Below are 18,391 nucleotides of genomic sequence, written 5' to 3' on the forward strand. Positions count from 1 at the left end.
CTGATTCCAGACCTGCTGCTGTTGAAACCCAAGCAGCTGATTCCAGACCTGCTGCTGTTGAAACCCAAGCAGCTGATTCCAGACCTGCTGCTGTTGAAACCCAAGCAGCTGATTCCAGACCTGCTGCTGTTGAAACCAAGCAGCTGATTCCAGACCTGCTGCTGTTGAAACCCAAGCAGCTGATTCCAGACCTGAAACCCAAGCAGCTGATTCTAGACCTGCTGCTGTTGAAACCCAAGCAGCTGATTCCAGACCTGAAACCCAAGCAGCTGATTCCAGACCTGCTGCTGTTGAAACCCAAGCAGCTGATTCTAGACCTGCTGCTGTTGAAACCCAAGCAGCTGATTCTAGACCTGCTGCTGTTGAAACCCAAGCAGCTGATTCCAGACCTGCTGCTGTTGAAACCCAAGCAGCTGATTCCAGACCTGAAACCAAGCAGCTGATTCCAGACCTGAAACCCAAGCAGCTGATTCTAGACCTGCTGCTGTTGAAACCCAAGCAGCTGATTCCAGACCTGCTGCTGTTGAAACCCAAGCAGCTGATTCCGGACCTGAAACCCAAGCAGCTGATTCCAGACCTGCTGCTGTTGAAACCCAGCAGCTGATTCCAGACCTGCTGCTGTTGAAACCCAAGCAGCTGATTCCAGACCTGCTGCTGTTGAAACCCAAGCAGCTGATTCCAGACCTGAAACCCATGCAGCTGATTCTAGACCTGCTGCTGTTGAAACCCAAGCAGCTGATTCTAGACCTGCTGCTGTTGAAACCCATGCAGCTGATTCTAGACCTGCTGCTGTTGAAACCAAGCAGCTGATTCCAGACCTGAAACCCAAGCAGCTGATTCTAGACCTGCTGCTGTTGAAACCCAAGCAGCTGATTCCAGACCTGAAACCCAAGCAGCTGATTCTAGACCTGCTGCTGTTGAAACCCAAGCAGCTGATTCCAGACCTGCTGCTGTTTCAGTCTGACGAGACAGTGGTTGTTGACAGAGAGACGTTGGAGTTAGAGGAGGAAGATGATATTGTATGGCAGCACCAGTCTGTGATGGATAAACTAAACCATGCAGCTGTTTCCAGAACGTGTTGACAGAGATAAAGAGGAGGCCTGCTGCTCACTAATCCTGATGAGCTGCACCTTTAATTAACAAACCAGACCACACCACCCGTTCAATTTTTAATAATCAGATCCCATGCTGGGCCTGACTGGGTCCTTGTAGACAGACAGACAAACAGACAGACAGGCAGACAGACACACAGATAGACGGACGGACGGACAGACAGACAGACTGTGGTACAGACTGACTTCTGACTAGCACTGATTCAGCCTTTTTCTGTACTTTTCTGATAGGGAGAATAAAGGATTTGACAATAGGGAATACTGTACTGTCAGAGGAGGGAGAATAAAGGATTTGACAATAGGGAATACTGTACTGTCAGTGGAGGGAGAATAGAGGATTTGTCATTAGGGAATACTGTACTGTCAGAGGAGGGAGAATAAAGGATTTGACAATAGGGAATACTGTACTGTCAGAGGAGGGAGAATAAAGGATTTGACAATAGGGAATACTGTACTGTCAGTGGAGGGAGAATAGGCTTCTGATGTGTTACTTTATTATAGAGCATCTCTGTCTATCTCTGTGCAGATGTTTTTTTAATCAAACAAATGAATAAACATTTACTGATGATTACTTAATGGTGCCGTAGAGTATGGTTGCCGTTTTATTGTCTCTCAACCAACCGTGCTATTTATTTATTTTTTCACATTGTATGTAACTTATTTTGTACATAATGTTGCTGCTACCGTCTCTTATGACTGAAAACAGCTTCTGGACATCAGAACAGCGATTACACACCTCGAACTGGACAATAATAAAGAATGAGGCCGACGAAAGGGATTTACACCTGAACAGGCCCTCCTCCCCGTCATTCGCAGGAGAAAGAGACGGAGGTTTCGCGGAAAGAGATTGTGGTGCCTTGTGAGGATCAGGCGATGAGTGGCTAATCTGCCTTTGCCATCGGTACTATTGGCCAACCTACAATCGCTGAGTAATAAAATGGACTAACTAAAAGCACGTATATCCTACCAACAGGACATTAGAAACTGTAATATCTTATGTTTCACCGAGTCGTGGCTGAACGACAACATGAATAACATACAGCTGGCAGGTTATACACTGTATCAGCAGGATAGAACAGCAGCCTCTGGTAAAACAAGGGGTGGCAGGTTACACACTGTATCGGCAGGACAGAACAGCTGCCTCTAGTAAGACAAGGGGTGGCGGGTGATACACTGTATCGGCAGGACAGAACAGCTGCCTCTAGTAAGACAAGGGGTGGCGGTCTATGTATATTTGTAAACAACAGCTGGTGCATGATATTTAAGGAAGTCTCGAGGTTTTGCTCGCCTGAGGTAGAGTATCTCATGATAAGTTGTAGACCACACTATTTACCGAGAGAGTTTTCATCTATATTCTTCGAAGCTGTCTATTTACCGCCACAGACCGATAATGGCATTAAGTCTGCACTCAATGAGCTTTATACGGCTATAAGCAAACAGGAATACTGGCAGGTAACACTGAAACATGCATGAGAGCACCAGCTCTTCCGGACGACTGTGTGATCACACTCTTCGCAGCCGATGTGAGTGAGACCTTTACCTTCTCTGGGATATGTGGGACGCTAACGTCCCACTTGGCCAAAAGCCAGTAAAAATGCAGAGCGCCAAATTCAAATAAATTACTATAAAAATCTAACTTTCATGAAATCACACATGCAATACACCAAATTAAAGCTACACTGGTTGTGAATCCAGCCAACATGTCAGAATTCAAATAGGCTTTTCGGCGAAAGCATACGATGCTATTATCTGAGTATAGCACCATAGTAAACAGAGAGAAGCATATTTCAACCCTGCAGGCGCGACACAGAGCGCAGAAATAAAATATAATTCATGCCTTACCTTTGACGAGCTTCTGTTGTTGGCACTCCAATATGTCCCATAAACATCACAAATGGTCCTTTTGTTTGATTAATTCCGTCGATATATATCCAAAATGTCAATTTATTTGGCGCGTTTGATCCAGAAAAACACAGGTTCCAACTTGCTCAAACGTGAAGACAAAAGATCTCAAAGGTTACCTGTAAACTTTACCAGAAAATGTCAAATTACTTTCGTAATACAACTTTAGGTATTTTTTAACGTTAATAATCGATAAAATTGAAGATGGGATGATCTGTGGTCAATACAGGATTAAAACCAAATGTAGCATGCCTTCTAGACATGCGCTTCAATCAAACAGGACACCTAGAGTGACTCGACTTCAAGATGGCCGTATTTCTTCATTACACAAAGGAATAACCTCAACCAAATTCTCAGGACTGTTGACATCCAGTGGAAGCCGTAGGAACTGCAAGCAATTCGCTTAGAAATCTGGTTTCCCAATGAAACCTCATTGAAAAGAGAGTGACCTCAAAAAAAAAATCGTAATGGTTTGTCCTCGGGGTTTCGCCTGCTAAATAAGTTCTGTTATACTCACAGACATGATTCAAACAGTTTTAGAAACTTCAGAGTGTTTTCTATCCAAATCTACTAATACTATGCATATCTTATCTCCTGGGGATGAGTAGCCGGCAGTTGAATTTGGGTATGCTTTTCATCCAAACGTGAAAATGCTGCCCCCTATCCTAGATAAGTTTTTCAAATTCTTATTTACAATGACGACTTACCAAAAGGCAAAAGCCCTCCTGCGGGGACGGGGTCCTGGGATTAAAAACATTAATACAATATAAATATAGGACAAAACACACATCATAACAAGAGAGACAACACAACATAAAGAGATACCTAGACCACAACATAGCAAGGCAGCAACACATGACAACACAGCATGGTAGCAATACAACATAACAACAACATGGTAGCAACTCAACATGGTACAAACATTATTGGGCACAGACAACAGCACAAAGGGCAAGAAGGTAGAGACAACAATACATCACACAAAACAGCCACAACTGTCAGTAAGAGTGTCCATGATGCTCTGCTCAGAGACGGAGACTAATGATCAGGGGAAAAAACTCCTGGTCTTATAGTGATGAAGCAGGTTGGAGTGATGAAGCAGGTTGGCGTGATGAAGGAGGTTGGAGTGATGAAGCAGTTTGGAGTGATGAAGCAGGTTGGAGTGATGAAGCAGGTTGGAGTGATGAAGCAGGTTGGAGTGATGAAGCAGGTTGGAGTGATGAAGCAGGTTGGAGTTATGAAGCAGGTTGGATTTGGTGTTCAGGGTTTTTCTGGAAATGCTCTCTGCTGTTATCTCCAACTCATATTAGACATCACAGAACCAAATTAAAGTTCCACGGTTATGTTTTGCTACCTACCTTATCTGTCATCATGACTCAGAGTTATTAACTGGCTCCGGAAGCTTACACCTGTAACATTCTGGTTGGATCCCATATGGCACCCTATTCCCTATATAGTGCACTACTTTAGACCAGAGCCCTATGGCACCCTATTCCCTATATAGTGCACTACTTTAGACCAGAGCCCTATGGAACCCTATTCCCTATATAGTGCACTACTTTAGACCAGAGCCCTATGGCACCCTATTCCCTATATATAGTGCACTACTTTAGACCAGAGCCCTATAGAACCCTATTCCCTATATAGTGCACTACTTTAGACCAGAGCCCTATGGAACCCTATTCCCTATATAGTGCACTACTGTAATACAGTAGCCATGTTGTTGTAGTACAGTAGCCATGTTGTTGTAGTCCAGTAGCCATGTTGTTGTAATACAGTAGCCATGTTGTTATAGTACAGTAGCCATGTTGTTGTAGTCCAGTAGCCATGTTGTTGTAATACAGTAGCCATGTTGTTGTAGTCCAGTAGCCATGTTGTTATAGTACAGTAGCCATGTTGTTGTAGTCCAGTAGCCATGTTGTTATAGTACAGTAGCCATGTTGTTGTAGTCCAGTAGCCATGTTGTTATAGTACAGTAGCCATGTTGTTGTAATACAGTAGCCATGTTGTTGTAGTCCAGTAGCCATGTTGTTGTAATCTAGTAGCCATGTTGTTTTAATACAGTAGCCATGTTGTTGTAATCCAGTAGCCATGTTGTTGTAGTCCAGTAGCCATGTTGTTGTAATACAGTAGCCATGTTGTTGTAGTCCAGTAGCCATGTTGTTGTAGTCCAGTAGCCATGTTGTTGTAGTCCAGTAGCCATGTTGTTGTAATACAGTAGCCATGTTGTTGTAGTCCAGTAGCCATGTTGTTGTAGTCCAGTAGCCATGTTGTTGTAGTCCAGTAGCCATGTTGTTGTAATACAGTAGCCATGTTGTTGTAGTCCAGTAGCCATGTTGTTGTAGTCCAGTAGCCATGTTGTTGTAGTCCAGTAGCCATGTTGTTGTAATACAGTAGCCATGTTGTTGTAGTCCAGTAGCCATGTTGTTATAGTACAGTAGCCATGTTGTTGTAGTCCAGTAGCCATGTTGTTATAGTACAGTAGCCATGTTGTTGTAATACAGTAGCCATGTTGTTGTAGTCCAGTAGCCATGTTGTTATAGTACAGTAGCCATGTTGTTGTAGTCCAGTAGCCATGTTGTTATAGTACAGTAGCCATGTTGTTGTAGTCCAGTAGCCATGTTGTTATAGTACAGTAGCCATGTTGTTGTAATACAGTAGCCATGTTGTTGTAGTCCAGTAGCCATGTTGTTGTAATCTAGTAGCCATGTTGTTGTAATACAGTAGCCATGTTGTTGTAATCCAGTAGCCATGTTGTTGTAGTCCAGTAGCCATGTTGTTGTAATACAGTAGCCATGTTGTTGTAGTCCAGTAGCCATGTTGTTGTAGTCCAGTAGCCATGTTGTTGTAGTCCAGTAGCCATGTTGTTGTAATACAGTAGCCATGTTGTTGTAGTCCAGTAGCCATGTTGTTGTAATACAGTAGCCATGTTGTTATAGTACAGTAGCCATGTTGTTGTAGTCCAGTAGCCATGTTGTTATAGTACAGTAGCCATGTTGTTGTAATACAGTAGCCATGTTGTTGTAGTCCAGTAGCCATGTTGTTGTAATACAGTAGCCATGTTGTTATAGTACAGTAGCCATGTTGTTGTAGTCCAGTAGCCATGTTGTTGTAGTCCAGTAGCCATGTTGTTATAGTACAGTAGCCATGTTGTTGTAGTCCAGTAGCCATGTTGCTATAGTACAGTAGCCATGTTGTTGTAATACAGTAGCCATGTTGTTGTAGTCCAGTAGCCATGTTGTTATAGTACAGTAGCCATGTTGTTGTAGTCCAGTAGCCATGTTGCTATAGTACAGTAGCCATGTTGTTGTAGTCCAGTAGCCATGTTGTTATAGTACAGTAGCCATGTTGTTGTAATACAGTAGCCATGTTGTTGTAGTCCAGTAGCCACGTTGCTATAGTACAGTAGCCATGTTGTTGTAGTCCAGTAGCCATGTTGTTATAGTACAGTAGCCATGTTGTTATAGTACAGTAGCCATGTTGTTGTAGTCCAGTAGCCATGTTGTTATAGTACAGTAGCCATGTTGCTATAGTACAGTAGCCATGTTGTTGTAGTCCAGTAGCCATGTTGCTATAGTACAGTAGCCATGTTGTTGTAGTCCAGTAGCCATGTTGTTATAGTACAGTAGCCATGTTGTTATAGTACAGTAGCCATGTTGTTGTAGTCCAGTAGCCATGTTGTTATAGTACAGTAGCCATGTTGTTGTAGTCCAGTAGCCATGTTGCTATAGTACAGTAGCCATGTTGTTGTAATACAGTAGCCATGTTGTTGTAGTCCAGTAGCCATGTTGTTATAGTACAGTAGCCATGTTGTTGTAGTCCAGTAGCCATGTTGCTATAGTACAGTAGCCATGTTGTTGTAGTCCAGTAGCCATGTTGTTATAGTACAGTAGCCATGTTGTTGTAATACAGTAGCCATGTTGTTGTAGTACAGTAGCCATGTTGTTGTAGTCCAGTAGCCATGTTGCTATAGTACAGTAGCCATGTTGTTGTAGTCCAGTAGCCATGTTGTTATAGTACAGTAGCCATGTTGTTATAGTACAGTAGCCATGTTGTTGTAGTCCAGTAGCCATGTTGTTATAGTACAGTAGCCATGTTGTTGTAGTCCAGTAGCCATGTTGTTATAGTACAGTAGCCATGTTGTTGTAGTCCAGTAGCCATGTTGTTATAGTACAGTAGCCATGTTGTTGTAGTCCAGTAGCCATGTTGTTATAGTACAGTAGCCATGTTGTTGTAGTCCAGTAGCCATGTTGTTATAGTACAGTAGCCATGTTGTTGTAGTCCAGTAGCCATGTTGTTATAGTACAGTAGCCATGTTGTTGTAGTCCAGTAGCCATGTTGTTATAGTACAGTAGCCATGTTGTTGTAGTCCAGTAGCCATGTTGTTATAGTACAGTAGCCATGTTGTTATAGTACAGTAGCCATGTTGTTGTAATACAGTAGCCATGTTGTTGTAGTCCAGTAGCCATGTTGTTATAGTACAGTAGCCATGTTGTTGTAGTCCAGTTGTGATACAATGTAATACGTATATACTTTAACCTGTTTACCATAGTGGTTGGTTAGTAGCAGCACTATGTATAGTATGTTTACCATAGCGGTTGGTTAGTAGCAGCACTATGTATAGTATGTTTACCATAGCGGTTGGTTAGTAGCAGCACTATGTATAGTATGTTTACCATAGCGGTTGGTTAGTAGCAGCACTATGTATAGTATGTTTACCATAGCGGTTGGTTAGTAGCAGCACTATGTATAGTATGTTTACCATAGCGGTTGGTTAGTAGCAGCACTATGTATAGTATGTTTACCATAGCGGTTGGTTAGTAGCAGCACTATGTATAGTATGTTTACCATAGCGGTTGGTTAGTAGCAGCACTATGTATAGTATGTTTACCATAGCGGTTGGTTAGTAGCAGCACTATGTATAGTATGTTTACCATAGCGGTTGGTTAGTAGCAGCACTATGTATAGTATGTTTACCATAGTGGTTGGTTAGTAGCAGCACTATGTATAGTATGTTTACCATAGCGGTTGGTTAGTAGCAGCACTATGTATAGTATGTTTACCATAGTGGTTGGTTAGTAGCAGCACTATGTATAGTATGTTTACCATAGTGGTTGGTTAGTAGCAGCACTATGTATAGTATGTTTACCATAGCGGTTGGTTAGTAGCAGCACTATGTATAGTATGTTTACCATAGTGGTTGGTTAGTAGCAGCACTGTAGTATGTTCTGTTGCTGCTGCCTAAGCTGTGGTTGTAGTTGCCACCAGTATGTTCTGTTGCTGCTGCCTAAGCTGTGGTTGTAGTTGCCACCAGTATGTTCTGTTGCTGCTGCCTAAGCTGTGGTTGTAGTTGCCACCAGCATGTTCTGTTGCTGCTGCCTAAGCTGTGGTTGTAGTTGCCACCAGTATGTTCTGTTGCTGCTGCCTAAGCTGTGGTTGTAGTTGCCACCAGCATGTTCTGTTGCTGCTGCCTAAGCTGTGGTTGTAGTTGCCACCAGCATGTTCTGTTGCTGCTGCCTAAGCTGTGGTTGTAGTTGCCACCAGCATGTTCTGTTGCTGCTGCCTAAGCTGTGGTTGTAGTTGCCACCAGCATGTTCTGTTGCTGCTGCCTAAGCTGTGGTTGTAGTTGCCACCAGCATGTTCTGTTGCTGCTGCCTAAGCTGTGGTTGTAGTTGCCACCAGCATGTTCTGTTGCTGCTGCCTAAGCTGTGGTTGTAGTTGCCACCAGCATGTTCTGTTGCTGCTGCCTAAGCTGTGGTTGTAGTTGCCACCAGCATGTTCTGTTGCTGCTGCCTAAGCTGTGGTTGTAGTTGCCACCAGCATGTTCTGTTGCTGCTGCCTAAGCTGTGGTTGTAGTTGTTCTGTTGGTAGTTACCGACCGACCCCATGTTGTGAATAGATCTGTTCTGCTGTCTAACACTGCATGTGTATGTGTGAGGGAGAGAGAGAGAGAGAGAGAGAGAGAGAGAGAGAGAGAGAGAGAGAGAGAGAGAGAGAGAGAGAGAGAGAGAGAGAGAGAGAGAGAGAGAGAGAATGTGAGAGAATGTGAGAGAGAGAGAGAATGTGAGAGATAGGAGCGAGATGGAGGGAGGGTAGAGAGAGAGATACAAAGAGAGAGGGGGAGAGAGTGATTGACAGTAAACTGTTGTTGTCATGGGTGTCAACATTTCCTCAGTGTGTTGGGGGAGTGTACAGACTATGATTAACACACTGTGTGTGTGGCCCAGTGGAGTCCATCTCTCTCATCCTCGTCCACACCACCGGCACCATGTGGTTTTTCTACAGGAAGAATAACAAGCTTCCGAAGCGGGCCCGGGCGTACATGTGAGTCTGGCCACTGGTGTGTGTGTGTGTGTGTGTGTGTGTGTGTGTGTGTGTGTGTGTGTGTGTGTGTGTGTGTGTGTGTGTGTGTGTGTGTGTGTGTGTGTGTGTGTGTGTGTGTGTGTGTGTGTGTGTGTGTGTGTGTGTGTGTGTGTGTGTGTGTGCCCGGGCGTACATGTGAGTCTGACCACCTGTGTGTGTGTGTGTGTGTGTGCCCGGGCGTACATGTGAGTCTGACCACCTGTGTGTGTGTGTGTGTGTGTGCCCGGGCGTACATGTGAGTCTGAATACCTGGCTGCTCTAAGCTTTACAGCAGCAGGACATCCAGAGTGTTTGAGGGGGTCGGTTGACAGTGCTGGAGCAAGGAGAGCTGCAGAATCTCATCTTGAACATATAAAGAGTAGATATTTTATTTAACCTTTATTTAACTCGGCAAGAACCGAGTTCAGTTAAGAACAAATTCTGATTAACAAAGACGACCTAGGAGCAGTAATAATTATCCTGAGTAGCTTCATGTGGAAGAGTGTGAGGGCTGCAGTGTCACTCGCTGGTTGGATTTACGAGTCCAGGCCATTTAGTTGGCAGTGGCTGGATCTGTGTAAAATAGTTGTGGCTCGGTTCTTCCACACTCTCTTTCTTACTCTCTTTCTTACTCACTCACTCACTCACTCACTCACTCACTCACTCACTCACTCACTCACTCACTCACTCACTCACTCACTCACTCACTCACTCACTCACTCACTCACTCACTCACTCACTCACTCACTCACTCACTCACTCACTCACTCACTCACTCACTCACTCACTCACTCACTCACTCACTCACTCACTCACTCACTCACACACACACACACACACACACACACACACACACACACACACACACACACACACACACACACACACACACACACACACACACACACACACAGCACCAGTCACTGATTCAATCCATTTCAACCTGACCCTCAATGTTTACACTCTCTCTCTCTCTCGCTTTCTCTACCGCCTCTCTCTCTCTCTCCCCCCTCTCTCTCTCCTCTCTCTCTCTCTCTCTCTCTCTCTCGCCTCCCCCCTTCGGCTATCTCCCTCTATCCCCTCTAGTGTGGAAGAGCCTCAACATGGCGACACAGGCAGTTTCTCCGACAGCACCTGTAGCCAGGGGCCCTACCCGATCGGCTCAGATCATCGCTACAACAGTGGCCCCGGCCCACTGGGCCACCACCCCCAGGGCCCTCCAGTGGCCCCCCCTAGCCCTGCCTCCCGGGCCTGGGCCCAGAGGACCCGGCACCAGCCTGCCAGCCTGGCGCTCCGGAAGCAGGAGGAGGAGGACAACAGGTGCTGTAAAGCCCCGTCGGAAAGCTATGAGCTCTCCACAGACCTACAGGACAAGAAGGTGTTTTTTCCCATTTCGTGACTTTTAAGGCCCGATATCAAGGTGCTAAAGTTCAACACTTAAACTGTGTCCTCACAGATGTTGTTTTCTGATTTGTTATTTGTTATATTCTGGATGCGTACAATAAGTCTAATGTACGCTAATAGAGTGTGGCTGATTCTGCTGATGTTGTATTCTATGTTGTTATGTATTCTGTTGCTGTGTGACATAATGAAGACAGATTAGTGAACATAACCCTGGTTCAGGTCCTCCTTCAACAGAAACTAAAGACCATCCTTTCAAAACAGAGGCTATAGAGATGTCCCTTATGACCAATTTGTATAGGGTTGCCATGGCAATATTCCCTTACAAAGCTCCCCTAATCTCCAGCTCTGTCATTGTTCCTTTCCACTTCCTTCTGCTCTCTCATTGGTCCTTTACACTTCCCCCTACACTCTGATTGGTCCTTTCCAATTCCCCCTACTCACTGATTGATCCTTTCCATTTCCTTCTGCTTTCTCATTGGTCCTTTCCACTTCCCCCTGCTCTCTGATTGGTTCTCTCCACTTCCTCCCACTCTCTCATTGGTTCTGTCCACACTTCCTGTTTCTTGTAAGGTGGAGATGCTGGAGAGGAAGTACGGAGGTTACTTGCTCAGTCGGCGGGCGGCGCGTACCATCCAGACGGCGTTCCGTCAGTACCGCATGAACAAGAACTTTGAGCAGCTACGAAGCTCCGCCTCCGAGAGCCGGATGACTCGACGTATCATCCTGTCTGACATGAGACTGCAGTACTCGTTTGACGAGCGGCAGGGCCAGCCCCAGGGCCAAGGGGTTCAGCAGGGACAGAGGTATCCGCACCCTGGGGATGAAGAGATGCAGGCTGGGTCTCCTCCACGCTGCCTGGGGGACAGAGAGGAGTACACACACCTGGACGAGACCTTCTCCAAACAGGTGAGAGTTACTAACACACCTGGACGAGACCTTCTCCAAACAGGTGAGAGTTAGTAACACACCTGGACGAGACCTTTCCAAACAGGTGAGAGTTAGTAACACACCTGGACGAGATCTTCTCCAAACAGGTGAGAGTTAGTAACACACCTGGACGAGATCTTCTCCAAACAGGTGAGAGTTAGTAACACACCTGGACGAGACCTTCTCCAAACAGGTGAGAGTTAGTAACATACCTGGACGAGATCTTCTCCAAACAGGTGAGAGTTAGTAACACACCTGGACGAGACCTTCTCCAAACAGGTGAGAGTTAGTAACACACCTGGACGAGATCTTCTCCAAACAGGTGAGAGTTAGTAACACACCTGGACGAGACATTCTCCAAACAGGTGAGAGTTAGTAACACACCTGAATGAGACATTCTCCAAACAGGTGAGAGTTAGTAACACACCTGGACGAGATCTTCTCCAAACAGGTGAGAGTTAGTAACACACCTGGACGAGATCTTCTCCAAACAGGTGAGAGTTAGTAACACACATGGACGAGATCTTCTCCAAACAGGTGAGAGTTAGTAACACACCTGGACGAGACCTTCTCCAAACAGGTGAGAGTTAGTAACACCCCTGAATGAGACATTCTCCAAACAGGTGAGAGTTAGTAACACACCTGGACGAGATCTTCTCCAAACAGGTGAGAGTTAGTAACACACCTGGACGAGACCTTCTCCAAACAGGTGAGAGTTAGTAACACACCTGGACGAGATCTTCTCCAAACAGGTGAGAGTTAGTAACACACCTGGACGAGATCTTCTCCAAACAGGTGAGAGTTAGTAACACACCTGGACGAGATCTTCTCCAAACAGGTGAGAGTTAGTAACACACCTGGACGAGATCTTCTCCAAACAGGTGAGAGTTAGTAACACACCTGGACGAGATCTTCTCCAAACAGGTGAGAGTTAGTAACACACCTGGACGAGATCTTCTCCAAACAGGTGAGAGTTAGTAACACACCTGGACTAGATCTTCTCCAAACAGGTGAGAGTTAGTAACACACCTGGACGAGATCTTCTCCAAACAGGTGAGAGATAGTAACACACCTGGACGAGATCTTCTCCAAACAGGTGAGAGTTAGTAACACACCTGGACGAGACCTTCTCCAAACAGGTGAGAGTTAGTAACACACCTGAATGAGACATTCTCCAAACAGGTGAGAGTTAGTAACACACCTGGACGAGATCTTCTCCAAACAGGTGAGAGTTAGTAACACACCTGGACGAGATCTTCTCCAAACAGGTGAGAGTTAGTAACACACATGGACGAGATCTTCTCCAAACAGGTGAGAGTTAGTAACACACCTGGACGAGACCTTCTCCAAACAGGTGAGAGTTAGTAACACCCCTGAATGAGACATTCTCCAAACAGGTGAGAGTTAGTAACACACCTGGACGAGATCTTCTCCAAACAGGTGAGAGTTAGTAACACACCTGGACGAGACCTTCTCCAAACAGGTGAGAGTTAGTAACACACCTGGACGAGATCTTCTCCAAACAGGTGAGAGTTAGTAACACACCTGGACGAGATCTTCTCCAAACAGGTGAGAGTTAGTAACACACCTGGACGAGATCTTCTCCAAACAGGTGAGAGTTAGTAACACACCTGGACGAGATCTTCTCCAAACAGGTGAGAGTTAGTAACACACCTGGACGAGATCTTCTCCAAACAGGTGAGAGTTAGTAACACACCTGGACGAGATCTTCTCCAAACAGGTGAGAGTTAGTAACACACCTGGACGAGATCTTCTCCAAACAGGTGAGAGTTAGTAACACACCTGGACGAGACATTCTCCTAACAGGTGAGAGTTAGTAACACACCTGGACGAGACCTTCTCCAAACAGGTGAGAGTTAGTAACACACCTGGACGAGACATTCTCCAAACAGGTGAGAGTTAGTAACACACCTGGACGAGACATTCTCCAAACAGGTGAGAGTTAGTAACATACCTGAACGAGACATTCTCCAAAAGATCATTTCTCAGGTCACGGTGACTCACCGTTCTGTCTTTATCCACCCTGTGTGACTCACCGTTCTGTCTTTATCCACCCTGTGTGACTCACCGTTCTGTGTTTATCCACCCTGTGTGACTCACCGTTCTGTGTTTATCCACCCTGCGTGACTCACCGTTCTGTGTTTATCCACCCTGTGTGACTCACCGTTCTGTCTTTATCCACCCTGCGTGACTCACCGTTCTGTGTTTATCCACCCTGTGTGACTCACCGTTCTGTCTTTATCCACCCTGTGTGACTCACCGTTCTGTCTTTATCCACCCTGTGTGACTCACCGTTCTGTGTTTATCCACCCTGTGTGACTCACCGTTCTGTCTTTATCCACCCTGTGTGACTCACCGTTCTGTGTTTATCCACCCTGTGTGACTCACCGTTCTGTCTTTATCCACCCTGTGTGACTCACCGTTCTGTGTTTATCCACCCTGTGTGACTCACCGTTCTGTCTTTATCCACCCTGTGTGACTCACCGTTCTGTCTTTATCCACCCTGTGTGACTCACCGTTCTGTCTTTATCCACCCTGTGTGACTCACCGTTCTGTCTTTATCCACCCTGTGTGACTCACCGTTCTGTGTTTATCCACCCTGTGTGACTCACCGTTCTGTCTTTATCCACCCTGTGTGACTCACCGTTCTGTGTTTATCCACCCTGTGTGACTCACCGTTCTGTGTTTATCCACCCTGTGTGACTCACCGTTCTGTGTTTATCCACCCTGTGTGACTCACCGTTCTGTGTTTATCCACCCTGTGTGACTCACCGATCTGTCTTTATCCACCCTGTGTGACTCACCGTTCTGTCTTTATCCACCCTGTGTGACTCACCGTTCTGTGTTTATCCACCCTGTGTGACTCACCGTTCTGTCTTTATCCACCCTGCGTGACTCACCGTTCTGTGTTTATCCACCCTGTGTGACTCACCGTTCTGTCTTTATCCACCCTGCGTGACTCACCGTTCTGTGTTTATCCACCCTGTGTGACTCACCGTTCTGTCTTTATCCACCATGTGTGACTCACCGTTCTGTCTTTATCCACCCTGTGTGACTCACCGTTCTGTCTTTATCCACCCTGTGTGACTCACCGTTCTGTCTTTATCCACCCTGTGTGACTCACCGTTCTGTCTTTATCCACCCTGTGTGACTCACCGTTCTGTGTTTATCCACCCTGTGTGACTCACCGTTCTGTGTTTATCCACCCTGTGTGACTCACCGTTCTGTGTTTATCCACCCTGCGTGACTCACCGTTCTGTGTTTATCCACCCTGTGTGACTCACCGTTCTGTCTTTATCCACCCTGTGTGACTCACCGTTCTGTCTTTATCCACCCTGTGTGACTCACCGTTCTGTCTTTATCCACCCTGTGTGACTCACCGTTCTGTCTTTATCCACCCTGTGTGACTCACCGTTCTGTCTTTATCCACCCTGTGTGACTCACCGTTCTGTGTTTATCCACCCTGTGTGACTCACCGTTCTGTCTTTATCCACCCTGTGTGACTCACCGTTCTGTCTTTATCCACCCTGTGTGACTCACCGTTCTGTCTTTATCCACCCTGTGTGACTCACCGTTCTGTGTTTATCCACCCTGTGTGACTCACCGTTCTGTCTTTATCCACCCTGTGTGACTCACCGTTCTGTCTTTATCCACCCTGTGTGACTCACCGTTCTGTCTTTATCCACCCTGCGTGTGCTGTAGGTGAAGTCCCTGGCCGACTCCATCGATGACGTCTTGACCTGTCAGTCTGGTGAAGACCTTCAGGGGGATGTGGAAGAGGAGGAGGAGGAGGAAGGTGACGGAGACGAGACAGGGGTGGAGGCGGACGACTTTGGAGAGTGTGTTTGGAGGCCGAGGGAAGGAGACAGACAGAGGGGTGGAGGAAGAGGAGGAGTGGGAGGAGGAAGAGGAGGAGGAGGAGAGAGACAGAGCATGCACGAAGACAGCACAGCCACCTCCTACAGCGACGTGACCCTCTACATGGATGACGGGCTCTCCTCCTCTCCTCTGTCCTTGAACCGGGCCCCCAGCAGCCCAGAAACAGAGTACTGGAGCGCTGGAGTGTGTGGCGGCAAGGTGGGGGGGCGCGAAGACAGCCGGGACACAGAGGGAGGGGGCAGCAGTAACAGCCGACGCAGCACCCCCTGTACAGAGTGTAGAGACTACAGCCTGAGAGGAGCTCACCCACCTCTGCTGACCATCGAACCCCCTAGCGACAGCTCTGTTGATATGAGTGGCCGTTCGGACCGTGGCTCTATAGGCAGACTGGTCTACGATACAGAACCAGGGGGAGGAGTTGGAGGAGGGGGGTCGCATCAGAGCGCTATTAAACATAACCCCGACCCAAATCCTCACCCTAACCCCAACGGGCGCGCTGTCCCCACACCTCCCCAGGCGCAAGGCCAGACTCCTTCTGTGCTTCCTCACCGCCCCCACCCTCACCCCCACCCCTCGGCCATCCCCTCCCACCTGCCCTACCACACCATCCTACACCACCACCATCAGCTCCCATATCACCCTCTACATCCCCACCAACCGTACCCCGATACCCCCTCCTCCTCCTCTCAGCCCCCACAGGGAGCACCCCTCACCCCCCTATTTTCCTCCTCATCTGCCACACTGCCCCCTGGTGGCCAGGAGCAGGTCTGCTGTTCTGACGGAGACAACGACTCTCTCAGCTCCACCACCACCTCTAACGACACCATCAACTGCTCCTCCGGGTCCTCATCACGCGACAGCCTCCGGGAGCCCCTCCCACCGCTCGGGAAACAGACCTATCAGAGAGAGAGCAGACACAGCTGGGATAGCCCCGCCTTTAACAACGACGTGGTGCAGAGACGACAGTACCGCATCGGACTCAATCTGTTCAACAAGTAAGTTAGACAGTACCGCATCGGACTCAATCTGTTCAACAAGTAAGTTAGACAGTACCGCATCGGACTCAATCTGTTCAACAAGTAAGTTAGACAGTACCGCATCGGACTCAATCTGTTCAACAAGTAAGTTAGACAGTACCGCATCGGACTCAATCTGTTCAACAAGTAAGTTAGACAGTACCGCATCGGACTCAATCTGTTCAACAAGTAAGTTAGACAGTACCGCATGGGACTCAATCTGTTCAACAAGTAAGTTAGACAGTACCGCATCGGACTCAATCTGTTCAACAAGTAAGTTAGACAGTACCGCATCGGACTCAATCTGTTCAACAAGTAAGTTAGACAGTACCGGATGGGACTCAATCTGTTCAACAAGTAAGTTAGACAGTACCGCATCGGACTCAATCTGTTCAACAAGTAAGTTAGACAGTACCGCATCGGACTCAATCTGTTCAACAAGTAAGTTAGACAGTACCGCATCGGACTCAATCTGTTCAACAAGTAAGTTAGACAGTACCGCATCGGACTCAATCTGTTCAACAAGTAAGTTAGACAGTACCTCATCTGACTCAATCTGTTCACAAGTTAGTTAGACAGTACCGCATCGGACTCAATCTGTTCAACAAGTAAGTTAGACAGTACCGCATCGGACTCAATCTGTTCAACAAGTAAGTTAGACAGTACCTCATCGGACTCAATCTGTTCACAAGTAAGTTAGACAGTACCTCATCTGACTCAACCTCTAGTAAGAATAGACAGTACCTCATCGGACTCAACCTCTAGTAAGTTAGACAGTACCTCATCGGACTCAACCTCTAGTAAGAATAGACAGTACCTCATCGGACTCAACCTCTAGTAAGTTAGACAGTACCTCATCTGACTCAACCTCTAGTAAGTTAGACATTACCTCATTTGACTCAACCTCCAGTAAGAATAGACAGTACCCCATCGGACTCAACCTCTAGTAAGATTAGACAGTACCTCATTTGACTCAACCTCTAGTAAGATTAGACAGTACCTCATTTGACTCAACCTCCAGTAAGAATAGACAGTACCTCATTTGACTCAACCTCCAGTAAGAATAGACAGTACCCCATCGGACTCAACCTCTAGTAAGTTAGACAGTACCTCATTTGACTCAACCTCTAGTAAGTTAGACAGTACCTCATTTGACTCAACCTCCAGTAAGTTAGACAGTACCTCATCTGACTCAACCTCTAGTAAGTTAGACAGTACCTCATTTGACTCAACCTCTAGTAAGTTAGACAGTACCACATCGGACTCAACCTCTAGTAAGTTAGACAGTACCTCATCTGACTCAACCTCTAGTAAGTTAGACAGTACCTCATCGGACTCAACCTCTAGTAAGAATAGACAGTACCTCATCGGACTCAACCTTTTGTAAGTTCGACAGTACCTCATCGGACTCAACCTCTAGTAAGTTAGACAGTACCTCATCGGACTCAACCTCTAGTAAGTTAGACAGTACCTCATCTGACTCAACCTCTAGTAAGTTAGACAGTACCTCATTTGACTCAACCTCTAGTAAGTTAGACAGTACCTCATCGGACTCAACCTCTAGTAAGTTAGACAGTACCTCATTTGACTCAACCTCCAGTAAGAATAGACAGTACCTCATCGGACTCAACTTCTAGTAAGTTAGACAGTACCTCATCAGACTCAACCTCTAGTAAGTTAGACAGTACCTCATCTGACTCAACCTCTAGTAAGAATAGACAGTACCTCATCTGACTCAACCTCTAGTAAGTTAGACAGTACCTCATCGGACTCAAGCTCTAGTAAGGT

At 46.4% G+C, this 18,391-nt stretch overlaps 1 protein-coding gene across 1 annotated transcript in view; it reads left to right on the top strand.

The window, feature by feature from the left end:
• Window positions 1-18,391, top strand: part of LOC139543154 (IQ motif and SEC7 domain-containing protein 1-like) — a 142,476-nt gene that overhangs the window by 54,681 nt on the left and 69,404 nt on the right. Inside the window, exons 2-4 of the mRNA XM_071349392.1 lie at window positions 10,443-10,734; window positions 11,331-11,666; window positions 15,411-16,582. Coding sequence (XP_071205493.1) covers window positions 10,443-10,734; window positions 11,331-11,666; window positions 15,411-16,582 — 1,800 coding nt within the window. The remainder of the gene's footprint in view (window positions 1-10,442; window positions 10,735-11,330; window positions 11,667-15,410; window positions 16,583-18,391) is intronic.

This window comes from Salvelinus alpinus, chromosome 17 (genome assembly GCF_045679555.1).
Source record: "Salvelinus alpinus chromosome 17, SLU_Salpinus.1, whole genome shotgun sequence".
Lineage (NCBI taxonomy): Eukaryota > Metazoa > Chordata > Actinopteri > Salmoniformes > Salmonidae > Salvelinus > Salvelinus alpinus.